The sequence below is a fragment of the Gymnogyps californianus genome, chromosome 18 (genome assembly GCF_018139145.2).
Source record: "Gymnogyps californianus isolate 813 chromosome 18, ASM1813914v2, whole genome shotgun sequence".
NCBI lineage: Eukaryota > Metazoa > Chordata > Aves > Accipitriformes > Cathartidae > Gymnogyps > Gymnogyps californianus.
The window spans coordinates 11611531-11639486 of NC_059488.1; the positions used below are offsets into that span (position 1 = coordinate 11611531).

The 27956-nt window shown below is 52.0% G+C and overlaps 1 protein-coding gene across 1 annotated transcript; it reads left to right on the plus strand.

The window, feature by feature from the left end:
- Positions 1 to 297: 297 nt before the first annotated feature.
- On the plus strand, positions 298 to 27956 carry ADGRD2 (adhesion G protein-coupled receptor D2). Its single transcript, XM_050908030.1, has 25 exons — positions 298 to 345; positions 433 to 496; positions 1216 to 1446; positions 2195 to 2848; positions 3517 to 3615; positions 4108 to 4193; positions 4595 to 4876; positions 6198 to 6309; positions 6695 to 6829; positions 7140 to 7260; positions 8091 to 8196; positions 8473 to 8528; positions 9661 to 9787; positions 9900 to 10003; positions 10674 to 10776; positions 11414 to 11567; positions 12353 to 12486; positions 13129 to 13244; positions 14952 to 15072; positions 20188 to 20229; positions 20444 to 20497; positions 20835 to 20979; positions 21543 to 21601; positions 24226 to 24256; positions 27909 to 27956. The coding sequence occupies exons 1-25, from the start codon at positions 298 to 300 to the stop codon at positions 27914 to 27916; spliced, it is 3192 nt and encodes a 1063-aa protein (XP_050763987.1). The 3' UTR covers positions 27917 to 27956.

Below are 27956 nucleotides of genomic sequence, written 5' to 3' on the forward strand. Positions count from 1 at the left end.
CTGTCTATTAATATCGCACATCTGTATATGTTTTATGATTAATTATTCTGTATCCTGGAAACAAATGTTAAACTGAGACCTTGAGTTCTTTAAGAAGAAAGGAGAATTATTTTGATAGGATACTACCCAGGACAGGTATTTCAGAGAGCCTTTTTCTCTTTTTTGATTCAAGACTTTCTGAGGAAAACAGCCTTGTCTGAGAACTAGCTTTCTGCAGAATGCTTCTGTCTCTGCAATGCATCTCTAGTAATATTTTGTTTATTCTAGCAAAGGGTGAAAGCTTTCCAGCTGGTCAGCATGTTTAGGGGAGACTTGAGACCTGATTCTTGGTTCTTCAGCTTTCTGGTGAGTTTTGCTGTAATTTTTATAATTTGAGTATTTGTGGTAATATTAATGCTTTATATGAATGTTACAAAACATCCTCTCCGACAGGTCAGTAGTCTGTCCAGGAGTCTCTTTGCCTTTGCAGCCCTTGCCAAGAATCAGACTTCTAAAGGTTAGTGTTTTTATTAGCACTTCTGTATGATTTTACAAGCAATATTCAGCACAGAGAAACAACACATAAAAGGGTGTCCAGTGGCAGAAACAAAGGTAAAGAAATTTTTCTGATACCCTGTTTTGTGCCTGAAATTATATTTGCATAGCTAAGTATTTGCTTGGCTAACTATGAAATTACCATCTAAAATCAGGTAAGTACTGCTCAGCTGCTAGCCTTTGTGCCGCTGTAACTGCAAACAAAACAGATTATTTTGTGCTTGCAAATTACATCTGCAAATGCAGAAGCTGGTAGGAGCTGGGAAGTGGGGATAAAACGAGAAAATTTGCTTGTACCTAACTGCTTTGAACGGCTGAGGGCAATCCCTGGGCGTACCACAGTGGGTTTTTTCTTTGGACCGCGCTCGGCATGGTTTTGCATGTCCCACAGAAGCGTGCCCAGCTCCAGCCCTAGGCCAGCGATTCAGTTTTTGAGCAGACTCACAGATGTCCCTCATTTTACGTCCAATATAGTCTGGACTTTTCTGCCACACTGTGCCTGCTGAACATCCCGAGGGCTGGATAGGAAATGAGCTCCTGCCTTCAGTTCCTCCGGGGTGCACCAGGCAGTATTTGTAAATGCTCGGGGATGCTGCAAGAGACTGACCCTGTAGTGTATGTGGCATGAAGGTGGGTTGGAGAGGCTTTCTGTTTCTCCACATTGTGTGTGTCTTTCTCCAGGTTTTGCTCCTGTCACGATTGAGACCTCAAGACACATGTATGAATATGTGGCCACTGCTTTGGACTGGTGGCATGCAGACAAATACTGTGAACAACGCTTTGCTCAGTTGCTTTTTGAACCCCAAGACAGTGAGCAAGCTTCCTTTAGCAAACTGCTGCAGTCCCACCACATCAGAGGTTCAGTCTGGCTAAATGAAAGGAATGGTGTCCTGCACAAACCAAAATGGAGACGTGAGTATAAGTGGGCTTGGACTGTTTGGAGACATGTTCACTGCTGGATCTTTTTAATTCTGAAAAATGAATCTGACTGGGAAAGATGCCACTCGTTTTTTATTGTCACTGTGGTAACACCTAGGACCTCTAGTCACAAGCTGGAACCGGCACCACGAACAACAGTGATCCCAGCACATCAGCTGGTCACTGTCAAGATTTTTTAATGCATTGCAAGAGAAGGGAGTTGCAAAGGGGCTCCTCTGCTCTGTCCTCCTGTACCATCTCCCTGTGAAGCAGGTCTGGCTTTGCTCAGCCTTGCCATTTGTGACCTGCGGGTCCCGCAGAGCAAAGATGTTAGAGACAGGACCAGGAGAACGGGCGTTCCCCAGCAGCAAGGCACTGCATGGCAGATGCCTCAAAGGTCTTATTTGACTATGTTCTTGGTTGCTATAGCATGGGGTGCTTGGGAACATGCTGTTCCTTCCATATTCATTGTTTGCAATCCCTATTTGCTAGAAAACTAAGTTTCTGGGAGTTACACTTGCTGAAATGATGCAATCTCAGCTTGCCTGCCTTCCTGATGCCCTCCAGGCATGGGGGAAGCAGAAGCCTTGCTGCATGCTTACAGGATGTCCTTGCCTGCAGGGTCCATGAGTTCGTAGCTTGAGTAGGAGGCAAATGAAAATGATGGTTTCATCCCAGTGGAAGATGAGCAGGCTTTGGCCCATGCTTTTTCCTTTATGCTGGCTGAAATTTCTCCTTCTAGGGGACCACATTGTACCAGTCCTGGTATTTGGAGATAAAACAGACACAAAATACGTGAAGGTGCTCTCTGACTTCCCAGCACTGCCTGCTGTCACAGCCTGCGCCCACCTCCAGTGGGACACCAGGACCCAGGAGATTGCTACCATCTTCTCCTATGCTGTGCCAGCTTTTTTTAATGAGTTCCAGCTCCGCGGCTTTGTCGACGAGGAAGGCTTTGTTCGATTTGCTCTCATAGTCCACGGGCACCATTCCCCGTACCTGCCCGTGTTTCGTGCTGATGGACAGTGGCATCACTTCTGCGTGACTTGGCAGCAGGAAAACGGGACCTGGGCCATCTATGCCGACGGTAAAAGGAGGGCGTCTGCCAGCGGTTTGTGTGCTGTGGGGCCGTCTGCCCCCCAGGCCATCTACGGCCAGGGGACTTTCATAATTGGGCAGGATCAAGATTCCCTGGGGGGCACCTTCAGGGAGAAAGAGTCCTTCAGTGGGAACTTCACTGACTTGCACATCTGGCAGAAAGTCCTCGGCGCGGAGCAGATTGAGAAAGTTCGGTCGTGCTGGGTGCTAGAGCAAGACCTTGTATTTGGGTGGAGCTCAAACGCTCTGGAGGTTGAAAGCACCGTTCAGGAAGTGACCGCACAGTTTCTTTGCCCAGGTAAGTCTCATTACCCTCGCTGCTTCAGCTCCCTTCTGCAGCGGGGGGTCAGCACGCAGGGGTAGTCCAAGAGGCCAGTCCCATCCATCCTTAGAGAGGGAATTTGGTGCAGTTTGTGGAATGATGCTTCTCCTTCAGGAAGGAAAGCAGAAGCTCATTCACAGCTGGGCTGGGCAGTTCACAAATCGTATTTAAAGGCACAGTCATCACTAAACCCTTGGTCATTGAAGACCCCTGCGATGACCCTAGCACAGAGGGCTGTTCACATGTCCTGGGCTAATTACAGGCTTCCTCTTCTACTGAGAGAAGTGGCTTGCTTGTCAGTGATGCTGTTTCCTGGGGTTTGCACAGCCAGTGCTTCGACGCTCTGCTGGGAGGAGGCATTCAGTCTCTCAGCCAGACTAGCGGGACATTGCTGATAAATCACGAACTCAGGACCTGGCCCTGCCGTCTCCTCCGAGTTCCTTCTGGAGAGGACTTACTGGGCGGGTCGGGAGCAGTTTCTGAGCCCAGCCCCTGCTCTGCTCTGGCTCTGGGGCTGCTTAAGGAGCAGTCCACAGCTTTTGTCTTCAACGGGGTTTGTGGGTTGCTTGCGGGAAGTGTGATACCTGCTGGGGATGGCGTGTCTCTGGGGGACCTGGGCCTTCTGTTTGTGTGTGTTTCCACAGGGCCTGTTGAGGAATGCCGAGTTTTTGAAGTTGGCAGCAGTGGATTCAGTTACGCATCTTGTTTGCAGTCTTTGCCTTTTATCTGTCGCTACAGAAAGGGTACAGCATCTGTTATTTATTTATTCATTACTTCCACGGCATTCACTCCTGGAGGTCCTAGCTAGGGGGATGGCCAGTGATGGGGAGGCCTCATGTCTGCTCTGAAGAGATCCCATGCAAAACCTGCTAGTAGCTGTGACTTTGCTTCAGTTGCATGCACTCTGACAGGTTATTTTGCTGTTCTCCAGTTAAGCAGTGGCTGTCCACGTTACATGGCTTCTGGATGCGATGCTGTAGAGCGCCTCCCAATCCAGGCATCTCCAGACTCGTTGGCCAGGGGGACGTGGGGAGGAGGCAGAAAAGAAGTGTTAGACTGTCTCTCCAGATGGGATCTTGTACTAGAAATAAAATACAGCTGCAAAGTCTCCTTGTCCTGACTGTCCTGCAAACTTACCCACCATCTGAGGACCATTCCCCAGGCTTTGAACATGGCATGTGTTAACCACGCTGCTAGACACGACAGCAATGGTTATGCTTTTGTTTTATTCTCAGATGCATACTGGCAACTGAAAAAAGCTCAGCTGGAATCCAGCCATTCGCTTGTCGGCCGTGTGAACACGCTTGCAGAGAGGACTGTGGTGAGTCCTGCAGCCCCAGCAGCGGCAGCTGACACCCGGAGCAGGCAGGAGCTGTTGGGGTGGACTTGCTGGCACCTACTGGTGTTTGAGGTCACTTTCCCAGCAGTTACGCCTGTGGCCTTTTCTGAGCTGCTCTCGGAGAGTGTGACCAATACAGCTGTAACTCGTGCTGTGATCAAACAAGCAAAGTGTTGCTTCAGGTTGACTCGTCTCACTGAGGGTGAGAGGCTGGACAAGAGAGTTCAAAATGTCAAGGCAGATCTCCTTCCCCTAAGATATGCCTGGTTGGCCAGGCAGGTGTCCTCGCACCAGCGACGGCATGCAGGGCATTGCCAAGGCATAGCTGATGATCAGGCAGAATCAGGGCTCTGCACTGAACTAAAACATCTTTTCCATGGCAGATTCCTGAGAACGTCTTCACAAGTGACGTCCAAGACATGAACCTCTCTATTGCTCTTGGTGCTCTTGATGTCTTGGCAACTGTTCTGAGGGAAGGACAGAAACCTGTGCTGGAGTCGTCTGACCTCCTTGCGGTGCTTCAATTACTAAAGCAAGTTTCTGATGTGGAAGTCCAGGAGGGAGAGGAGCTGGAGATGTTGGAGCAGTTGGGCCAGTATTACGTGGAAGTGACTGAGTTAATCTTGGAAGAGCAGAATATTGAAACATGGTCATCAGTCAGCCAGGTAACGGTGTCACCAGCAGTCTGGCTGCTGTGTGCCACGTCTGTTCATCTTGTTGTGTGTGCAGCTCCTTGGCCTGCTGTATGACCACAGGCTGAGGACCTGTCCTTGCATGATCACATGTAGCCTTTCTGGCCATCTTCTGGAGCTTGTGAAAATGCTGCAAGCATGGGCACGGAGCCTCTTTGCCAGCTCAGATAAGGGCCAGCTGCCTTACTGTTGCCTCCTTTGTTGGAGGTGCAAACAAGTTCTGCAAACAAGTGCAGTCAAGTGGTACCTTCCTTGCAAACCCCTCCAGTGGTTGTCCCAGCTCTCTTGAAGCTTCTCCACCAGGTCAGCCTGGATTTCCAGAATTACAGACAGTTTGCAGATTCCCAGTGCTTTGTAGATTCCTTGCTCCCACATCCTGCAGTCTCTGGCAGGGCAATGCCCTTCACTTTATAGTTTGTTGTATTTTCCGTGGGTGGGCTGCCAAGGAGCTATCTGTCATCAGCCCCCACACTGTTCAACACACCATGAGGCTTTGTGTGAGGGATGTCCATCATCCCACCCCCGTTAGGATTTTCTCCATTAGCTTCCTCCCTTCTCACATGGGTCTTTTGTGTCTGTTGTATGGTCTGCACTCTCCACCTGTCTGTGGGAAATGTGTGACAGCGTCTGGCCTGGCCAGTGCTCCAGGAACCAAGCCAGGGACCTCCAGAGACAAAAGGATGTTGAATAGTTCAGAGTTTACCTCATTGCTTAGAGTTGCTTAGGTCTCCGTGGCCACAATTACTCACAGCTTTTCGATAGTGGCATAAAACCAGCTCTGGCCCAGTGTAGCTGGTGCAGCAGATAGATCTGCTGAAGGAGAAAGCTTTGAGTTTGTGTACTACAGGGGTGGCACTTGTGCTGCCCAGCACACGCAGGACCTTGAGTAGTGGGGCCAGTCACCTGCTACCCTTCCAGCAGTGGAGTCTATTTCTGGGTGAAACCTTTTCCAGGAAGAGAGGCAGCAGCTGTTCTACAGCTGGGCAAAAACCAGGAGTCAGCTCTAAAAATCTACTTTCTTTCCAGAAGCTTATTTAGTTATTTATTTCCATGCTGTTTTAATGGCTTTTTATAAAGACCAGCAAGTTTCCCTCATTGGCGGTCTCGTCTCCTTGCTGAAGGAACTGGGAACATCCTTTAGTGAAGAAATCAAAGAAAAGCAAATCACAAACCTTGAGCCCCAACTTCTCTTTTTCTGCCAAGGACCAAGCATTTAAGAAAACTCGTGTGAGCTGTGGGAGGTGTGAGCTGGCGGTGCAGGTGCTGATTTCCATTGCTCTCTCCGTGTTTGCAGGTTATCAGAGGGCCCATGGCTGTTGTTGAGCTCTGCGACAGAATGGTGTCACACTTAGCCCCACTGCTGACCGCAGGGAGGACGAAGATCATGATCCAGCATGGGAATGTCGGTGAGTGGCACTGGCAGAGCCGGGGGAGGGCATCTCACCGGGACCCAGCTTAATCATCCCGCCTGGTTCCCAGTCCAAGTCCACTCCTGGCACCTCTTCTCCTCTGGGTCATCTCTTGCTAACCCTACAGCCTTCTCCCCGTTTCCTCTGTGCAGAAGTGTCGCAGTGTGCGGGCATCTCTCACACTGTGGATTGTAAGAGGATTGTAAGAAACCTTTGGGCACAGGAGATAAACTAAGCCCAGATGCACATGGTTTGCAGTGAAAGTGATCTGTCTGCTGCTGCTGTGGGTCTTGGCTGGGGTTATAATGTCCTTGTGGTACTTTGCTGTAGCTCTGGAGGAAGGCTGAACCCTGGTTCAGTACCTGATTTTACCCCTCCACAGGGATGGAGGTCAGGAGGCTGGAGCTGAGCAGGCAGGAGCTGAGCAGTGAGGCATACCTGATCCAGAGCCCTGAGAAAGGCAGGCATGACCTCATTGAAATTCCCGCAGAAGAAATGGAAAGACTGAAAGCCAGAGGTAGGTTATGATGCCTGTGCTTCCCTGGGTCTCCCCTTGGCACTTCTGCAGCATCTTCCTTAACGGCACGAACTCTTTACCCTGCACACATGCAGTCTGGAGAGGTATGGGGAAGAGATGCCCCTGGTGAAAGGGAGATGGACCGTGGGGGAGAGATTATTTACAGGCTCTCTACAGACACAGCTTGGAGCTGTGGGTGCCCTGGACCCCCAGTATCAGACCCCCAGATTAGGGCAGCGGTGCTGAAGCATGGGCTGCTCCGAGCTGCCCTGTGTGCTCGCACCCATTCCACAGTGCTCTGTCCCTCCAGGTCTCGGCAGAGTCACGGTGAAAAACATGTGGTTCGGCTACGGCTCCCTGCAGCGCTGCCTGTCCGGCGCTGCCGGCAGTGCTCTCTTCCAGGACGTGGCTGCCTCTGACGGAGGACAGAAGTGAGTGAAACAGAAACCGTCCCTGCACCCCAGGGCTGCCCTCTTAGTACCACAGGAAAATTCATTTCTAAGTCTGCATTGAGTCTCTCAGTGCCCCTAGTTTGGGGTCACCTCCACCCTGCTCCATCCCATCCCGTTTGTCCTTGTCCCTGCTTTCTCCAATATGCATGTGGAGACCGGACAACAGAAAGGGGCTCCCGAGTCAGTGCTTTGTGGAGGCAGAGGCCCTTGGCACACCTCGGCCTGAGCTGTGCGGTGGGGCTGCCCGTGTGCCGTGATGCACCGTGGTGTCTGTTCTGCGTGCCTCTGGCTCCCCTGAGGTTATCATCTGCTCTGCTGGGGCTGGGCTGGGGACGGAGCCTGCGGGGCTGCTGCAGGGTCCCCTCCAGCTGGGGCAGAAGCTGCTGGAGCCGGGGTGCCTCTGCAGATGGTGGCTCGCAGAGAGGGGTGGGAGGCAGAGCCCTGCTGCTCTCCGGGGAGCTCTCTGAACACTAGGTGGGGATGGCAGCCCGCACATCCCAGCGCACACGCTGCTCCTTCACCGGGCCTTTGGCTCAGCCGTTGTGCTGCTCAGCTGCCAGCCGCTTAGGATGCTCCAGTGCCTCATCTGTACGGCCACCTCCTGCAGTTATGGGGGGAGTGGTGGTGGTTTCTGTTTGCCAGGTAATCTGAGGTACCTTCTGCCCTGTGGCCAGGCCCTTTGCTGGTGGCACTGAAGCACTCCAGAAGTGGCTCCAGATCTCTCCAGCTGTCTGGTATAACGTGAGATCCTGTTTTCTGAGCACGTCTTGTGGTTCCTGTGCCTGTGAGCAGCATGCTTTCCCTGACAGGTACCTGAGCACCACGGTGGGCACTGCTGTGATCTCATCTGCTCTGCTCAGCGACTACCAGGAGATTAGCACGTCTGTGTGCTACCGCCTGCAGCACCGTGTCCAGGTACCCTGAGGAGGGGCTGTGCTTCCCAGCCGCCTCCCCTGCCGGCGGCATCCCGCAGCCGGACCCGGCAGGCTGTGCCCAGCCTTGGCTCAGGGCCCCCAGAGCTCTTGGACTTAGGGGTGTCCCATGGCCAGGTCTCTCACCTTGACTCCTGTCTCCCTGGGGAGGTGTTTGTCCTGTGCTGACAGACCTTGTTGCAGCCTAGTGAGTGAACTGCATCAGTCTGCATACGGTACGTGCATGGCTGTGTAATCTCTTCTCCCTCTCTGCCTGCAGGACCTGCCCAATAAGCTGATGCGGCCCATCTGTGCCTTCTGGAACTTCAGCCTCAGGTGCCTTGTTTCAGTTCGGGTCCCCAAATTTATGAGCTTTTATTTCCACTGGAAAATCAAACATAACAATATAAATGTAATGGCAAGAGTAGGGATCTGTAATTCTTTGCCTGCTTTGCATGCTGGCATCCTCTATCTGCTGGAGTAGAGCGCTCTCCTGGGAAGATTTCCTTTGGAAAAGTCACTCATGAGCAACTGACCTTTAATGAGGTGTATACAACTAAAATGGAAAGCCCTAGTTAATTATGATTGTTGCCTGCAACAAAGAAGGGTTGGTCCAAGATATATAGCCCAACAGACATGCAGGACTCCCAGCCTCATAAATACTGCTTGGCATTGAGATGTGTTTTTGCTGAATGTCACCGCAGTGAGAGTACTGAGACTGTGATATATTATGGATTGGTAATTAAGTCATTCAAGTGCAAAAAAACTCCTTAGAGTCCCAGTCTTGTAACGGGCATGGATCGGTCTGGGGAAGGTGGGAAGAGGGTGTTTTTGGAAGCAGCTGGTGACTGCACACACAGTTCCACTAGCCCTGCTCTAAATTTGATCTTCGCTTGGCACTGGGGCAGGCTCAGAGGGGCAGTGCTGCCCATGAGGACAGAGCTGACCCGCTGCAGCCTTGGTCCCTGCACAGGGACTTCAGATCTGGAGCTTTGCTGGCTGCCGGGGCAGCGGAGAGCAGCCGGCTGGCTGGAGACAGGCTGGCTTGTCCTGAACATCAAGAGACCGGGGAAACTGCGCAGGGTACGTGGCAGGCCAGGCTGATGGAGAGGATTAGACGTGCCTGGTCCAGTGATGCTCTCAGTGAATGTGCTGTAAAAGGAGCTCTTCCCAGAGCCGTGCAATTACTGAGTTCTGTTTAAAGCAGTGATGGCTGAACTGTGCTTTTTAATGCACACATTGACACTAGACGTATTTTCTTGTGCATGCCTGATGGCTAAGGCAAATCTGCTGAGACACAGGATGAGCCAAAGGGAATTCCGTGTGAAGACCTGTCTCTGATATCCTCTTCTTCCTCCTTTCAATCTGCTTCTTGTGGAAGAATGAAATTCCCTTAACGCCTTGGCTTTCTGTTGAAGTGGATGGTAATTTCCATGTGTTTTCTCTGGGTTTTTTTGCTGCATGTTAGCCCAGATGCTGGTGGGATGTGGTCCACAGCCGGCTGCTCTGTGGTGACATCTCTCCCGGACTCCACTGCCTGTTTTTGCAACCACACCACGAATTTTGCTGTCCTGCTGCAGGTGTACGAGATGCAGGTAAGCAAGGAGCCTTTCTCTGCTGCTCTGTGGGGTGGATGCCGGAACTGCGAGCAGTCTGTGGTTAATTTGTGGGGGTTTTGTGTCTTCTGTTGTTTCATGATTGGAGCAGAGGAGCACCAGGGAGGAGCTCACACTGCAGACCTTGACTTTTATTGGATGTGGAGTTTCCTTCTGTGCCTTGATAGTTACCTTCATTTTATTCTTGGCGGTTGGGTAAGAAAAGTCCAGACACTTGTAGCTTTCTCTGTATTTTTTGTTTGCTATTCTGCTTCAGGACAAGTATACAAACAAGGCATCCTTTGTCAGTGTGGGGTGATGCAGGTGGGCAGGGAGAGGCTGGGGAGCGGCACTGGTGTTCGGTAGCAGAGGGGAGGGAGGGGAGCGGTTGTCGTTGGCTAGGGAGGGGGTGCAGTGCTGGTTGTTTCTGTGGAGATGCTTATATGAGCTGTGCACACACCTGAGTGTCCATGGAAAGATTTTTATCGATGACTAATAAAGTTTACCATAAAAGCTGCTCTGCTAGAGTTAATTTTTATAAAATAAATGGAGCAAAGACTATTTCTTCAATTGCCAACCCTCTGTGTCACTTGGCAAGCACAGAGATCTGCCTTGTCAGCATGGCAGTGGCTCCCTCCACCTCCTCCTCGCTGCCTGTTCCTTGGAGCACTGGCCAAGGTCTGAGCAGCCGTACCCGAGCACGTCCCCAGCACCAAGTGCTTGCACACCAGGGCAGTCCCCTGCCTCATCGGACTGTCATCTTTGCAGTGAGTAGCAGAGAGATTGCAGGTCACGCAGGCAGGTCTGCACAGCCCAGCAAGGACTAGCGAGAACATGTGCACCCTTTCATTTGACTGCAGCTGAGGGCTTCCTCTTCCTTCCTCAGTGTCCCCAAGAGCGAACGAACAACCGTGCACAAGAACCTGATCTTTGCATTAGCTGCAGCAGAAGCTCTGCTCATGTTCAGTGAATTGGCCAAGACCAACCAGGTAAGCTCACCAGAAAGTGTCCTGTTCAGCCAGCAGGACCAGGCCTGCTCAAGCATTATTGTCAGAACAGACAGTGTAATCCCTGTTATTAATGTTTCATTAATTACCTGTAACTTGCATCTAGGAAAGAATTGTGTCTCTGGGTTTGGAGATATGCATATACGCATTGTGCAATCTGTCAGGAAAATTCAGCTCTTTTTTCTGACAGCTTGTTTCTGGCAAAAAAATCCTTCAGGAAATTTAAGTAGTTATAAAACAGCAGCATACGGTTCTGTCCCTTTCTGTGTCCTCTTCCACATCCCGGGGCTGGATCAAGCAGCTCTGAGCTGAGAGACCTGCAAGGAAATCCAAGAACTGCAGGAAAAGATGCTATCGGTTCCCTCTTCTGTGGTTTGAGATGGTCACACAGATGAAATGAGTGTGAGCTGCAGCAGTTGGACTATTCATGTGTTGCAATTTTGAGAACTCTTCCTGGTGCTTGTGGATGTTTAAATACATTTCTGCACATTCTGCAGCATAATTTGCAGGTTGCTTTCTTCTTCCTGGTCACACATACTCAGAAGCTCTCACACACATACTCAGAAGCTCCCAGAGGACTCCTCCTCCTGAAACGGCATGTGATTTCTCTTCTCTCCAGGTGGTGTGTTTCACGGTCACTGCCTTCCTTCATCTCTTCTTCATGGCAGCCTTTTCATGGATGCTGGTAGAGGGGCTTCTCCTGTGGAGCAAAGTGGTAGCAGTCAACATGAGTGAAGACAGGAGAATGAAGTTCTACTATGTGACAGGCTGGGGTATCTACAGACTCCTCTGCGTTGGGTGCTCAGAAAAATGTGTCAATTTTTTGTCTAGCAAAAGTTTCAATAGGAGAGATTCCCGAATGTTTGGTTTGATTCAATATAAGAGCCGGGTGCCACTGCTCTGCAGAGGCTTTCTTACCTTTATGTGTCAAATTGCCAGTCTTAGAATACAAACTTAAGAGCATTTCTGTTATTTTTCTAAATCCAAGAGTTCAATACAAAAAAATGGAGGAGGAGGTTTGTGGTAAGTTCTTGTTCTTGGAGAGCATTACTACTGTCTGATAGTAGTTAAAATATAAATATGTTCCTGACTAAGCACCTTTTATTCTGAGTGAGCCCGTTAGGGACATAGAATTTGTTTGAATAAGCTGAGTTTCATATCAAAGAGGAGCCTCTTCAGGTCGGTGCTCCTTGCAAAACACACACCTGGTTGGACATCGGGCAACTGGTTCTAATATTTTGGATTGGTTTATGTATTTGATTGTCCGTTTTGTTAAAAAAGCAATCTGAGGAGTAAATTGCTTTGATCAGGACTCAGGACTTGGAATGCTTTATACCTAGGAGAATGATGCTGACAGCGTATAAATCTGGTCTTGCAGAGCCGGGACAGATTTCAGCTGCAGTAAATTGATGTTGCTCATGGGGTTTCAGAGGCTAAGCCGGCTCATGCTGGCGCGTGTCTGGTCATGGGGGTTTTGAAGCAATTGTCTAGAGCACAGCTGACCTGCATGGGTCGTCTCTGCTTTTCCTGGGGTTTAATCTGTGGGTTTTTTCTGCAGGCCTTCCAGTCGTCATCGTGGGTGTGACCCTTGCGACTTCCTTTAACAAGTATGTGGCAGACAACCATTGCTGGCTGAACGTTCAGACCAACGTCATCTGGGCCTTTGTTGGGCCTGTTCTCTTCATCCTGGCAGTAAGTGCCAAAACCTGCCGGGAAGGTGTGATTCCTTCGTGTCTGGTTTTAGGAAAGCATTGCAGAGTCAGGGGTGTCAGCACTCCTCTAGCTAAGGTGCTTGCTCGCAGGGCTCATTGTGCCTGCTGCTTTTATAGGAGAATTTTTGTTATGCTTTATATATACTTTCACAACACAAATAAATCTCTTTAACCAAAGCAGCTTTTTTATAGAAAAAAGTGCTTTAAAAAAAGTTTTGCTGACCAGATCTTGTGTTGGCTGTTAAATTAGGAATGGAGGTAAATGTGTAGGTTGATTGTGACATTGCCTTAACTAAAGGTCTGATTTTAATATGGGAGCATCTATGTCCTTGAAGTAGTATCAGTATCATTAGACAACATAGTAGCAGAAAAAGGTGCAATGTTTAAGGAGTCTAGACAATTAACAGTGAAGACATTCTATAGGAGAAGTTTCGAGATAAGTTTTATAGCTTTCATACTTGTGTGGATACTCTATGAAGTATTTTACTCACTGCTTTCTCAGGAGTGGTACGTTTCTCCCCAAGTTCTGACACTTAGCTATTGAGTTCCCAGCAGAAAAGTCTCACCCCACTGGAGCTGAGATTACAGAAAGTTACTGGGCCCAATGGCTCTTCTCTGACAGGTGAACACCTTCGTGCTGTTCCGGGTGGTGATGGTGACTGTGTCCAGTGCTCGCAGGAGATCAAAGATGCTGACGCCCAACAGCAGCCTGGAGAACCAGATTGGAATACAGATATGGTGAGCAGGGAAGTGGCTGGTTTTCCCAGCCGTGGCTGCTCTGGGTATGAAATGGTGGAATTACTGTTAAGCTGAGAGTCTTTGCCTCGGCGAAGTGAAAGACCATGAGTTGGGGGAGTCAGGGCAGAAAGGATTTTCTCCTCCAGGGTAACTGTGCATCACCCAAAGGTAGTCTGTCTGCTCTAATGTCTATGCCACAGAGCAGGCCAGCCAGCACTTTCAGCCTGGGGGAACCCAGTGCTGGACTCCCACATCTGCACTTGCACTCCTAATTCTCAACACTTTGGGACGGGAGACCCTTGGCAGCGCCTGCTGAAATCAAAGCTACCCTGGGCCCGTTGGCATCACCAGGAGCAGCAGTTTGGGTCTGGGAATGGCTGGTGTGAGCGCATCCCCATCGTCTGCAGCAGTGATAGCGTGCATGGGAACGCAGGTCACGCTGCCGAGCCCGCTGCCGAGCTGTCTGCCCCTCCGCTGACATCAGCCCGCTGTGCTGCTAAGCAGCTTGCTGGCAGGCATGCAGACGTCCTGTAAAACATCACCGTAGGGAAGTGAGGTAGCAGCTTGGGGTGTTTCAGGGAACCCAGGGACCCAACTGGGTGCCCAATTTCCATGGAATTTTATAGAGCTCTGAGCCGCAGAAGCGGCTCCTCTCCGCTTCGCAGAACGTTGCAGTTTGAAGGGGTCGTAACTGAATTTGTCTCACACCCATCTCATCCTTAGCACTTGTGAGTGCCCCTCAGCAGGATGCCACCTGTAGAGAGTGCCAGGGTTTTGGCTATTTGCCATTATAAAAAGCATTTTCTATATGACTTTGGGACTTGGTGGATTGAAAGAAATGCCGGTGGGGATTACATACATGGGGAAGGAGAGGTGGTGTGGACTTCTGTAATCAGTCAATATAGAGAGACCTCTAAAAAACTGCTGCTTAAGTCATTACTTTATCATCCTCTGTGAATCTTTATTGTTGTTAACTGGCGCCGGATACCCCTGCTAGACACGCATTGTTCCCCTGTATCATAAATAAGTTTTCCCAAACTTAGAGAAGCACGAAGATAGGGCATTGCTGGAGGGCAGGGTGACATCCATATGCTAATAAAACAAATACAGAAGCCCTCCTTGTAGCAGCAATTGGGGGGAAAATAGCTGTTTTCTCATGGCTAATGACGTCAAAGAGCTCCCTTCTTGCTAACTCTCAGTGATAAATAAAGAGCAGGGCTGGCAGCCTGGGGGCTGGGAGGTGAAATGTTTGGTTTTTCCCCTCTTAACTATTTTTGTTTTTGCAAAGGAATTTGTTCCATAGCTACCATCTGGGGTGCCTCTTGGTGGACACACTGTCTGAAAGGCACTTGCTGGGGGAGGAGAGCTGTCTCCAGCATGGAGGCAAGGAAAGTTTCTTCTAAACTGCAAGATACAGGCCAGGGTGCTCCTAAACCTGTGGAGCTCTTTCCAGGGCAGATCCACTCACGTGCTCTGTAACCTAGTGCAGATGCCCCAGGCAGATCATGGCGAGACCCCGGGCAGGGTTTGCAGAGCCAGGAAGGACGTTTGGCAGGCTGGGGCGCTTTGCTGGGACACCCTGGGCTCAGGGACGTGGGGCACGACAGGGACCCCCGTGGAGAGCTGGTGGCTGGGCGGCGGGTGCCAGTGCACAGTGTTTCAGCTTTGAAATGCGCCCAGGTAACCCTGAGCTCTTCTTCCTGACAGGGCCACAGCCAAGCCCGTCCTGGTGCTGCTGCCCGTGCTGGGGCTGACCTGGGTGTGTGGGGTCCTTGTCCACCTCAGCATCATTTGGGCTTACGTCTTCATCGTGCTGAACTCCCTCCAGGTGAGTCCTGTACCAGTTGGATCCTCACATCACAGCCAAGCAGGTGTCTGCAGTTTCTTGTGCTTCAGTGTACTCTACCTGTCCTAATACTCAGGGCCATTTGTCAGCTCTGAAGCCCAGCCCAGCTTTCCCAAGCGGCTGCGCTGTTTTGTCTGAGAAAACTAAGTTCATGCTCCCAAGATATGAAATACAGCCCTGGAGACCTTGTTCATCTAATGGCCCTTCAGCACCAATCTCTGGAGTGTCTTACTGGTGCCACAGCTTTCCGGTTCAAACCTTGTTTCTCGTGTTAGATTTTCTGACATTAGCACGGTTTCAAAATGACACTTGCAAACTGACATGCTTGTAGGGGACTTCATTAGAGTTTTGATTTGGTCATTTAATGGATAATTAAAATGGTAACTGTCCATGTAATGGGGCAGACATCCCAGCTGCTATTTGGGCCTCATTCCTACAGGGTAGGGATTGGCCGTGTGTGCCAGCATCGCTGTCAGAATAGGGCTGCTCGTGGAGAGCGTCTCAAAGGTGTGCCATAGTGTGGCACATAGTGTGCCACAGCCAGAGTGTGCTTGATTGCTGCTTAGATGGTGTGTGTTCTGGGATGAGTGTTTTTCATCTGGTTCATGTTCATACATACTTAGAGGTTGTGTCCTAAGAACTGTACAGGCAGAACCACCTTCCCTTTGCCTGGAAGTCAGCTTTATTGTAGGGAGACGAGAGAAGAAGAATTAAGAATCAAGGACTGAAAATCTTTACCCCTAAAATCTGTATTGTCTGCAGCCATGCAGCCGCTCCCCAGGGATGCTCCCAGTGCCCGGTGAGAGGTGCACTGGAATCTGATGGGATGCAGGAGTGTTAGGTGGAACAGATTGTGATGTGGGCTGGTGATCAGAGCCTCGCATGGGGAGGCTGGAAGTGTGTGTGCTGTTTCTAGCTCTGACTTGCAAGACCTTGGGTGAGTCATGTCATCTCCTTCAGCCTCTTCATTCTTCTTCAGGTAGCATCTGGCTACATTTTTAAGGCTGTTTGCTTGTCTTGGTGTCTTCCAGGGCCATGGCTGTGACTCCTGAATGCTACCATACTTCAGAGTCACGTTGTTAATATGTTAGTAATAGGGATCTCTACAGCACAGAAAGTAGCCCTGGTGTGTAAAGCAATACTTAACATTTGCTTCTAAGTTTACTGGTTTCATCAAAAGAGTTTAAAACTTTAACCAGCCTGTGTGTGGTTAAGAGAGCAAAGCAAATTGTATTAGTCACAGCAGCCAGGAGTGCTCAGTTCTGCACTGAGGTAGGACAGTTCCCAGGACCTCAGGATATCTGAAACTCAGGGACACATGGTGACAAAAAGTCCCAGAACATGTGCTTGCCACCTGCGATTCCAAGCATCACCCCCCTTGTTGGCAGAAGCTTTCCAAACCTCGAGAGAAAGCAGCTGTAGATGGAGCTAGAGAAGCACTGAACGCCACTGCTCCTGACATGTGCGGGAGAGACTGGTCCCAAGGCGAGCGGTGGGGCTCTCTGCAGGCAGGCAGGCAGGGACAGGCAGCAGGGAGCCAGCCAGCGGGGAGCCCGCATGGACTCAGTCCAGCCCCTGGGGCTCAGACGGTGCCAGCACAGAGAGCGCCTGGGGGTACCCGCACAGCCAGTCCTGCCCCTTCGCTCTGGGTATGCACAGGTATATTTTTCAGAGTCTCTTGCCTAGTGCTTGAGGACAAATCCTACTCCAAGGGATCCAAGCCAAGAGAGCAACTGGGTACTACCTTCCAAACCATTGGGATCCGAAGAGTTCTCCACCCCCATCTCCCGTTTTTCTTTGCATTCAATAGAAATTGTCTCCTGCTGTAGCTTTCACTTACGGAGCAGCAGAGTTCGCAGTGCTTCCCTCTGGCATACTTGGCCGGTTTCAGTGGAGCACTGGCCCAGCTCTCTAAGGGTGAAATGCAGGCGTTATCACCACGTGCACAAGATGGGTGGTTGCTCCAGGGATGTTCTGCCTGTGGCTGGCGCTGGTCCAGCGGCCGGGTGCTGCTCACGCAGATCCGTCGGCTCTCAGATGGGGATGTTCCAAGGCCAGACAAGGGCCGCCTCTCCGCATCTCCACTGTTAAGGATATCAGAAGGGTTGCAGGAGGCCTGTCCTAACTGTAATTAAATATAGCATCAGTTCTCCTTGCCACCTCATGCCATGCTTATGTTATTGAGCAGAAGAGAGCTCCAGGCTCAGTGCTGTGAAGAGATGAGGTGAGCAGAGCTGAGAACAGCACCAGCATCTTTTCATTCACAGAAAAAAACATTTCTCAGCTTGGGTGAACTCCATCAACATCAGCAGAGAGGCAGATCAGAGCACAGCGTCCCAGCACCATCCTGGCAGTCTTCCTCTGCCTTGCTTCAGTGTTCGTGCTGTAAAAACATGAGCACATATACCACACCAGAGGGGTCCTGCTGAGGATCTCAGGCTGGGATAGCCTTCAGGAGAGCTGCTTTCCAGTAGCACTCAGGGCTGCTCTTCCCTCTGCAACCCGGCACTGGCAAGGGAAATCCCACGACAAGTTCCCTGGTTAAGTGACTGCTACTACCCCTTGACTGTGGCCTGACAATGTCAGTGCCCAGCCTGCATCCTCCATGGCTCACTCAGCCTTCGATTCATCGCTGATGCCAGCAGAGGGGCTGTGGGATGCTGGCTGTCATAGCATGGATGCTGGGCATGTGGGTTTTCTGAGAGACAAGGAATAACTCCTGAAATGAATAAATGTGTTCTCTGGATGATGTATCTCCTGAGACTCTCTCACAAACCATGACAACATCCACCTTGGGTGAGAGAGGAGCTGAGGTGTTTCCTGGATCAGGATTTGCCTTCTTCCCTTGCTTTCTAAGTTATTGCTGCTTTTGTTGTTCTTCTTTCTCCTAAACGTCAGTAGGAGCCGTGGCTGTTGTGTGGAGAGTCGAGGGTTTGCCCATGAATATGCTGTGCTTGTTTGCCTCTGTCCCTTCATTACCAAGTTCAGGTCAATTTGCAGATTACCGCAGAAGAGAAATGCTGGTGGGAAGCTGTGGAGTTGAGAGAAAGCAGGGACAAAGCCATCCCATTTCAGCCCCTTTGCTGACTGTCTTACGGATCGCCTTGGAATTTCCCTTAAGGCCAGCGTGCTTCTTCATGCGCGAGTCTTGAGCAGGAAAGTTTTGCTGCTGTGGTTGTTTGTTTGTTTGACTGCTTTCTGTTTATCTGCGGAAACCGAAGCCTGTCTTCAAGGTTACTCTGTGCGTCGACACCAAACATGACAACTCCTTCTCCAGCCAGGCAGCACAGGAATTCAGCCGAGTGACTGAAAAGCAACAGGGATTGGTGCTGTGCCGGAGCTGGCTGTGGTGGCTGCCCCACAGGCTGGCAAGCAGGCGGCAGCGCCTTCCCTCCAGCCCGCAATTTCAGAGGTAGCAGCGCCAGCACCCTGCCAAGCACCCAATGCTGGACGAGGTGCCTGCTGTTAAGAAAGAGCGTAGGTAAAACCTGCTGGCTTCATTTGAGCTTGTAGAGCTGGAAGGATGGTCCTGAAGCTGGCTCAGAGCAGGGACTTACAGAGCCACTCACCTGTCTCCGGTCAGAGGGGAGCAGGAGACGGCATTGCTCCTAGCTGGGGTGTGCGGAGCGCAGCAGGACGTGGTTGCTGGACAGGCGGACACCAGGCAGGAGCATCCATCCTGCCCTGCGGGTCCCGGCACATGCTGTGCTCTCACCTGTGGCCACCCAGTGCCTGCTCCACCATGAACGGGGAGCCGTGGGGGCCGGGGCATTGCAGGCCCTCCCGGGAGAAGATGGCGTGCGGGCCGGAGCGCAGGCAGGAGCAGGCTCCTCCAGAGCCACGGCTCTGCTTCCGCCCACCGCTGCAGCTGGGCCTCCTCTCCTTCCTTGCTCTCCTCCCAGCCGACCTCGCCGCTCCCCTCCTCCCCGCGCTCATCCAGAATGATTATTTCAAGGAAGACCTGCCTTGGCAGCCTGACCAGAAATCTGGTCTGGGGGAGTGACCAGCATTGCTGGCTGAAGGACAGGTCATGGCACGGCGCCAGGGTACTGCTACCATTACGCCTGCCAAGAGCTCGCAGATGAAGAGCAAGGCTCATTGAAGACAAGATGGATTACTTTTCTTGCTGCAGCTGATTTATCTAGCTGCGATAACAAACACCCCACAGATATAACATAAATCTGGTGGGCCAGATAGGGCTGCCTTAAGGCCAAAATCGTTGGTCTGGAGCTGTAATTAGCCCCAGGCTGTGGCCTCCAGGCAATGCTCGCTCCGGCCCTGCCCCGGGCGCTTTCCCTTAGCACATCCCGCACTGGCCCCGGGCATGTAGCTGTGGCCAAGCGTTTGGTTGTGGCAGAGTGTGTCGTTGCTCGCTGGTCCTCGGTGTGTGTACGCAACAGCTCTGATTCAGCAAGTAGGGAGAGGGTGGCTGAGACTGTGCTGCCGGAGCCCCAGCGTGCCGGCGGGAAGGATTGTCCAGATCGGGGCTGAGCAAAGCCTTGGGTCTGTACCCCACTGAATTTGGGTCAGAGGGTCCTGTTAACGCTGTGGTCTGTCACTGCATGGGACAGAGGAACTGTCCCCGGCATCATGTTGCACTTCGTCTGCGAGAGGCTGGTGAAAGCCCCCCTGGGGTCGGTGCTCGGTGGGAAGGGAGGTCTGCTTCCCAGATTTCAGTTCCCCTAGCAATTAATTCCTGGTGGTTTCTGCTTCTGAGATGTGAAGTAGGTGTTTCCTGGGGGATTTTGCATGCACGAGTGAATGGGAGTGCGGGAGAGCTTTGGGCTCAGGAAGCTGAGTGCCCAGTGAGAGATGCCTGCTCCCCTCAAATGAAATGAAGGGAGAGGAGAAGGAAGAGGGACCGGGGCAGGGACCGTCTCTCCTTTGGACTCTCTGTGAAGAGCCTGGTCTCAAGTGTGATTTTAAGGAAGGTCCTTCCTGCCCAGCTGTCCCTGGCTGTGCCGTGCCCACCGTCTGTGCCTCTTCCCCTTAGCCCGGTCCTCACCCATTCTAGCTCATCAAACTCATTTCCTCCCATGCGAAGTAGCACAAACCAGCTGTACATCTCTAATCCTTCCTGTCCTCTCTCCTTTTCAGGGCCTCTACATATTCCTGGTCTATGCAATCTATAACAGCGAGGTAAGAGATGCCCCTGGCTGGGGCTCAGTCACTTGTCACACCAACTGTTTATTAGCAGTCAAGGGGGTAGCTGGGGTTGTAGTAGTTGCAACAGGCAGCATAGCCCTGACTGTGCTTCTGGAACAGCAGTTGCTTTTTCTCCATGACTTGCTGGAGGATCTCTTGCTCTGCTAGAGCTGCTGTGGCCCTCTCTAATGTCCTTGCTCTGTTCCAGGTGAGGAATGCCATCCAGAGGATGAAGGACAAGAAGAAAGCACTCTCATTCACCGTAAGTTGCAAGGAAGCCCTGCTGCCCCTTCGTTCATCATGCACCCAGCAGAGGAGGGCCCTAGATGTACGTTTGGTCTGCTTCGAGGAGATGATGTTGGAAAGAAGTCTTTTTTTTTTTTACTTTTTGTCTCCCTTCTTTGCAGTCCTGTTGGACAACGCAGACCCAAAGATAATCCACCCTGATTAGGCAGCAGCCTGCTGTACCAGGGTGGGATGGGAGTCAAAGTCCCAGGGGCCGCAGTGCAGATGAAATGGATCTTTAAAGTTGGACCTGGGTCTAGCAAAGACTCATGTTGCAATTTTCACTGTCCTGTATCTCTTCCCTGTCATTACAGAACTGCTCTCATCCCATCAACTACTTGTCAAGTCCGAGAAACACGACCTCCTGGGAGACAGGGAAACTGAGTCCTTCTGCAGCTGAGAGTGCCTTGTCAAGCCCTGTGCAGAAAGACCCTCCAGTGAAGAACATCACCAACAAAGGTAAAGAGGGTTGTCGTTGCTGTTGGCCCAGGCTGTGATGAGACCACAGTAAAATGTTATTCCCAAGGCTTGAATTTCAGTGCACGTTCACTTGGCACTGCGTTAACTCATTTGCACACTGTGCCTAGGTGAGCACTTGGGGTCTGGTGCTGCAAATGCGACACAGGATGAAGGATTCCCAGGGAAGGCAGGGACCATGTGCATGTGGATCTCAGAGGGGTCAGGTTCATGCCTGCAGGCTGGCTGGGCGTGGGCAGGGGGTCTCATCACTGTGTTATGCAGCATTGCATTCTCTTGAGGCAAGAATCCATGTTTGTGTCTTAAAATGAATTTTCTGGAGAAGGGGGGGGCAAAGGTGGCAGTACGAAATAGGGTTTTTAGCTTCAGGGAAAAAAGGCGTTGCATGCTCCAACCAGTTTGTGGGTGCAATTGTACAGGTAACCTGTTTGGTCCCTTTGCTTCAGTGGGAGATACTTAGGGGACGCAAAGCACCGAGTTCTTGGTAAAGCATGAATATTTCTACTCTCTAGTCTCTGAACTCATTGTGCTGCTTCACCCCCTAGGAAATTTTGGAGCCAAAATTCCCATGGGGATTTCATCAATTATGTCACCCGAGAGACCGGTATGTAATGTCTTCTGTTATTCTTCCACCTTCATCCATACACAGAGCATAGTAGTTACGCAGGAATGGTGTCTGATGGTTCCAGCGAGGGGCTGGGACTGGGGACGCCTGGTAGTGTTACCAGCTCTGGCACAAATTCAGTGGTTTATGTTGAGCAAGTCCCAGAAGCTGCCTGACTCATCCGCCCTGTGCGCAGACCGAGGGTCACGCCGATCCCCTCTGTCCCAGGGCGTTACAGAAGTTGCTGAGTGTTGGTGAGGGAGCAGGCAGCGTGGTAGCACAGCATGCGTGCTCTCCTCCCGAGGGCCAGTCCAGACACACAGCCTGCCTTTCAAAACCAAGAAGGTTTTGATACACATCCTGAAGACTCTGGTTTATTAAAATACATACTCGTTATTAGCAGCGTATTGATTTAAGTCATTTAAATAATTTGAGATGCGTGTTTTCGTGCCCATAGTGGCCACTCCTGGTAGTCAAGCCAGGTGCAACTGAGTGTTTGCTGTCTTCTATAGGAGCATAAGATGGAGAGCAAGGCAGGCTGGCAGGCAGGAGCTCCTGGCCAGTGACCTGCCTTGGCTGTGATGTGAGGGCAGGGCTTGGCTCAGGAGGCAATGGCCGGAGCTGGGGCTGGCCTGGGCAGGGGCAGGCAGCAGAAGGCAACAGGGGAGAGTGCGTGTTCTGGGGGCAGGAGAGGAGGAGGCCCCAGAACGGCCGATTTCCAAGGCGAGAGCTCACCTCTGAGCCGATGGGGAACCAGCCCCGCTGCCGTGCCGGGAGGGTGATTGTAGCAGGGGCATGCAGGAACAGAAGGAGCCAGTGAATTTGAGCCAGTAAAGCACCAAGCAGAGGCTGGTACGGATCAAGGCAGGAGAATTCCCCCAGGGACAGCAAATTAAAATCAGGCAGCAGGGGCTTGCTGTCCCTGCGGTGGGCAAGCCGCATCTGTCCGGGGAGGGCTGGCTGGGTCGTGCTGCCTGCAGGAGTGAGTCTGATGTAAAGCTCAGCGAGGCATGGCCAAAAGTAGGGAACAATTTAAATTTTACTACTCTGATACCACTACCATCTCGCACTATTGAAATGATCATCAGTCCTTGTGCACTTGACATACAAGTGCTGTAATTTCCGCAGAATAAAATCCAACACTACTTTCATATGAGTCTCTCGGTGAAGGATCTCTCTCTCCCTCTCTAATATTTATCCTTTGAAAACCTGTGTCACATAGACAGCTCTTATTTATCCAATAGATAATACTTCTATAGCTGGCATATCGTTTTGAAGCCACTCAATAAAATCCATATTTTCATCTCTCATGATTTATATTGTGGTTAATGCCTTTCCACCCCTCGTGCTGAACGCCGACTGGGATTCATTCGCAGGTGATGCTTTTCTCAGCCAGCCAGGTGCTGGCTGCGTAAACCGGGACCAGGGCTAAGCTCCTGGCACCAGATACGAGACGTGGGCCAAAGGGATTAGCCCAGGGGCCTGAGTTTCCTAAGGCAGGGAGCATTAGGAGGCAGCAGATCTCCTAAATGCCAAGGCCGTGGCATTTCCTAGCAGGCAAAGACAGAAAGCGCTTTCCTCCGTGTGAGGGTCATTGAGGACTTCGCTGTATCTTTGCTGCTTAAACGTTGCATTTTTAATGTACTTGTTTCCTTTCTAACTAATGTGGGTGCAGCAAAAGGCCAGGCTGACGCCGGTGCCTGCCTGGGGAGAGGGGGCACAGCCCCGCTGCCTGTGCAGATCTGTGCTGCGGCAGCGTGGCTCTCGGTGCTCCCTTGGCATCGGCGTGAGCCCCGCGGTGCCGAGCCGGCCGGGGGAGTTTCCATCCGAGCCCCATCTTCACCGCAGAGGTGGTCGGCGCAGCTGTGCCCCGGGTGGTGATACCCACCGCTGGATAGGTGCTGCTTTCGGTGCTCGTTAGTTATATAAGTCAGTGCTGTTTTTCCTGCTCCCTGGCTAAATGAGTCATGGCACTCGCTGGAGGAGCGGTGAATTAAGAATGTCACTGGCAGCTGCACAATAGTTTGGATGAAGAGAAGATGCTACTTAAAAACGTTTGAAAACACTTAAAATGACAAAACACTGAGCGAGTGAAGATACAAACACAGACAAGATGTTCTTTGTGTTTCAGCTTTTTTAAATGTTGTTTGGTGATATTTATTGCTTTTGGGCTGGGAGCAGGAATTTCACACCTCACAGTGCATTAACCGTCACTTAAGCACAGGGTGCAGGCTTGTGCATGCAGCACGGGGGGAGAAAGTTCTCTCTCCTCTTTTCCTGGATTTTCCTGTGGTCTCCAGCATGGTGTCCAGCCTGCCAGGTCACCCCGGGGCTGGAGGGATCCCTGGAGAGGGCGTGTGGAGCAGGGCGGCAGCTCACCGCCTGGGCGCTGCCAAGAGGTGCAGCTGTGTCCAGGGGCACTCTGCAAGGTGCCCATCCCTCGGGGACCGGGATGAAGGCTCCAGTTCCCAGCCTGTGCGGTGGCTCAGTGGGAGGGAGGGTGCGGTGCAGCAGCTGGGTGCTGGGGGAGCCCTGCCTGGCCCCGGGGAGCGTGGCGGGGTTTTGCCAGCAGCGAAGCAATCAGACCTGTACCTTCTGCTAACAAATGTTCTCCCCTCTTTCAGGCTGTAGAGCTGACAGCGTTCAAATCCTCAGGTAACATTTGCCTACATCATTCTCTTTAATTTTTGTTACTGCTGATACCGGTTTCTGTGGTTGCATGGTGGAGTGCTGCCCAGAGGGCAGGTGATTTTTGCTCAGGCTTCAGGAAGCGTTTTATTTCCAATCTGCCCTGGTGGGTGCAGTCCTGGCAAGGCTGTTGGGAGATCTGTGTCCCCCCGAACAGATGAGGGAGAGGTGGGGTATGAAGCCTCAGCAGCTCTGCCACCGCTGCCTGTGCTGCCTCTCCCCGGCAGCACTGGTGGCTGAGCCCAGGGAGGGAACTTGAGCACCCTGCAGAGCCCAGCCGAGGGCACCTGCCTGGTTTCTCCCGTGTCTCTGCACCTTTCTTGCTGCCACTCCATGTCTGCAGTTTGCTGCACGCCGGCTCCCTGGGCCCCTCCATGACAGCGAAGCTGCAGGTCGCAGGCCTTGGCAGGCAGCAGAGGGGCAGCGGGTACCTGCTGATACCTGATGCTGAGCTCTCCGGCTGCGCACCCCAGCATGGCCGGTCCTCGAGGCGCAGCAGGGACCGGCACGCCTCGCTGCTTGGCAAGACCTGGGCTGCTTTCAGGGGTGGCAACAGCTCTTTGCTGCTACAGGGTATTTTAAACCAGCAGCTGCTGCAGAAAGCGCTGGCGGGGGTTAGAAGTGCCTTGCTCCCAAAGAAGGGAAGCCAGGGAAGGTGGGGTGTTCAGACAGGGCCGGATTTATGAGCTTAAAAGCAGCCATTTAGCTGCTTCTGTTTCAGGTTGTAGAAAGGCCAATGTCACCATGGAGGTGAGTAGAATTAAAACCAGAAATCCCTCCTAAGCCCCAGACCTCTGCTCGACTGCAGTGCTGGGGAGAGGCTGGCCAGCCGCAGCTCCCTGCTCCCTCCCTGACTCCCCTGCCTGGCTTTGGGCAAGTCACCAGCTCCTCCGGGTATGGGTGTAGCGTATTTAGCTTTATTTTTTTACCAACCACTGCTGAGTACTCTCAGCACTCTCAGTGCAATCTCTGGATGGGGTCACTCAAGCAGACAGTGCAGTGAAGAAGCACCGGGGATGGATTGATATTATTTTTTCTGCATTGTTACATTTTCTTTTGTCAAAGGAAGCAGTGTATTAGCAGGTTTCTGATTTTGCTCCACATTAAGTGTCTAAGCAGGGCATGCTTAGACTATTTTCGAGACGATGCCACCCAGAAGCATTGCAGCTTTCATCCCCACAGTGGACACATGAGCAAGGCAGAAACGGTGGCATCCGGGAGTAAATGTGCTGTGGCATCTCAGGCGTAGGAGTGGGGTCTCAGAGACAGCAAGACCTACACCCAGCACATGCATTTGTGCGCTGTCCCCCCACACTCTCCCCCTCACCTGCTCCTGCATATTTTAACCTAGCCACATCTGTAATTAAACTCCAGCTGTGCAAAGAGGCGGGTTGTTTAGTTTGGTTTTGTTTTCTCAGGTAAGCCCTCAGTATATTTTTAAAAGCCTGGGTCTGCCCAGAGGACGGTGGGGACCCCGGGCTGGGCTCGGTGCCTGCCCCTTCGTGCGCCGGCTGATGCACAACGGCGGTGGAAGCAGGCAGTGGGTGCAGGGCAGCGCTGTGCACGCCCACCCTCTCTGCTAGCACCGAGAGTGGCTCCTCGCACGCCCCGGGGCAAGGGAGCCCTTGGTTGGGCAGTCCTTCAGCCTGGGGTGAACGAGAAGATCTCCTTGAACCAGAAGAGCACTCCTCTGCACACTTGTGTACGTGCAAGCTGGCGTGCGGCACAGCGCTGGTGCTGGCTGTGCTGCGCTGCTCCGAGGCGCGGGGCTCAAAGACAAGTGCTTCCAGCCATTAAAAAAAAAAATAAAAGGCAGTAATGCCCAGCTGTAGTAATGCCTGGAAGACCCCAGGGCAGTTCAGCGTTGCACAGGCTCCTGTCTTTGCTCAACAGAGCAAAATGCTGTGTAGCTCTTGGGGATAATAGCTGCCAGGGGAAGCAAACCATAAACCTGTGTGCTTGATGGTGAGCAAGGGACAAAGCATTTCAACACAGACACCGCTTCCCCTCTTCTATTTGTTTTCTCCGAAATAGTTTAATGAAAAGAGACATATTTTGCCCCACCCAGGTATCTTTATCTGAAAATTTCCAGCCAGCTCTAAGTGAAAATTGTGATGTACCAGCAGCAGGCTTGCAGGAGCTCATGCAGAGACCAGGAGGAGCCCACCTGCCCTGCAGTCCAGCGGGGAGAGCTGGTGGGCAGGAGGAGCGCTGGACCCTGGGCACCGGTGGGAGGCTCAGGGCTTAAATGACTTGCTCACAATCTCCCAGGAAAGCTGTGCTGGATCTGGGATGGGATCCACCTCTGCTCTGCTCCAGCGCCTCAGCCATGCTCTTGTGAGAGCTGTGGGCATCGCGCTGGCTTCACGTGCAAGAGGCAGCCAGTGGGTCCGTGGGGGGAAGGTGGGATGGGCTCCCAGCGGTGCGTTAACACGGGTGAGGATGAGGGCGGATTAAATCCAGGTAAATACCGGGCCAGTTTCAGAACCACAGAAATGAGGACTTCAGCAGCGTGGCTGTGGCCGGGAGGCAGGCATGGGCTCCCTCCCCACCTCCCCACCCCCAATATTAGGGCCCCCCCCAAGGACTCAGTTCACTCGGAGAGGCCGCACGTTTCCGCAGTAATGAGCTCCAGCCCAGCTGTACAAAGCTGCGCGTTGCAGCGAGCGCACTGCCCGGATTCATTACACCCTTTATGTAAGCAAGGGATGGCCGGGGGGGTTCACATATTTGCACAAACAATAAGTACCATCTTCCTTGTCTTGGCAAACAAGAGCTCCAAGAGGCCTCCACATCCTCCATCTCTTCAAGTGATGGCTGCTTTGTTTCCCCACGATAATTTCATTATTCTGTTTGAATACATTTATATGTTGCTAAGCCACACATAGCAACATGGATCTTGTCTCCATGGCCCAGCCTTTCTCTGATCAATATTGAGTAACTCTCACCATACCGCGTTAAATAAGATATCGGTTTTAAAATAATAAGGAAATTGTGAGTCTTTGGGATTCAAAGCCAGTAAAGCACCTGAGTGTTGTGGGCACTTGGAGAAATGCAGACACACCCCCCATGCCAACCCTGCCGGGCCGCCCTGCGGTGGGCTCGCCGCTGTCGTCTGTGCCACGGTCCTTCCCGACGGGCAGAGGGTACCTTATGCCCTGGTGGAAGGAGGTGCAGCCCGTGCGACATCAGTGCTCTCTGCCACAGCAGCGCTGGTATTTTCATTAAATCCCATTTAAACCTCATTCTTCAGCACTCTCAGAGCTTGGCGCTGTGCACGGTGGGCTAATTACTGAGCAGGGGAAGAAGAGGTTTCTCCTTGCAGCTGCAGCCCCATGCACAGAGGCTGCTTTGGCTCCCTGCCGTAAGGACCGTATTTCAGAGACCCCTGAAGGGGCAGGGGGGGTCCATGGCATGGCAGAGCTGCACCAGTGACAGGCAGGGCTGGCCGTGCCAGACCAGCGGCCGCTTCCACCCGCTGCTCCATCCTACAGCAGGTTTGGGCTGTGCTTTCTCCCAGCACGCTCTGAGACCCTGCCGGTGCACCCGCTGCCCCGGGAGGGACCCCTGCCCTCCCCTCCCTGCCGACGCAGCTGAGACCGTCTCTCTTTTGCTTTAGGTTTCTGAGAAGTTTCTGGGTGACGGGCCCACAACGCCGAGGCTCTTC

Coding starts and splice junctions, on each gene's coding strand:
- ADGRD2 (XM_050908030.1), top strand. CDS start 298: ATGTTTAGGGGAGACTTGAGACCTGATTCTTGGTTCTTCAGCTTTCTG. Junction 4,194..4,594: donor CGCTTGCAGAGAGGACTGTG/GTGAGTCCTGCA, acceptor TTTCCATGGCAG/ATTCCTGAGAACGTCTTCAC. Junction 20,230..20,443: donor ATGCAATCTATAACAGCGAG/GTAAGAGATGCC, acceptor GCTCTGTTCCAG/GTGAGGAATGCCATCCAGAG.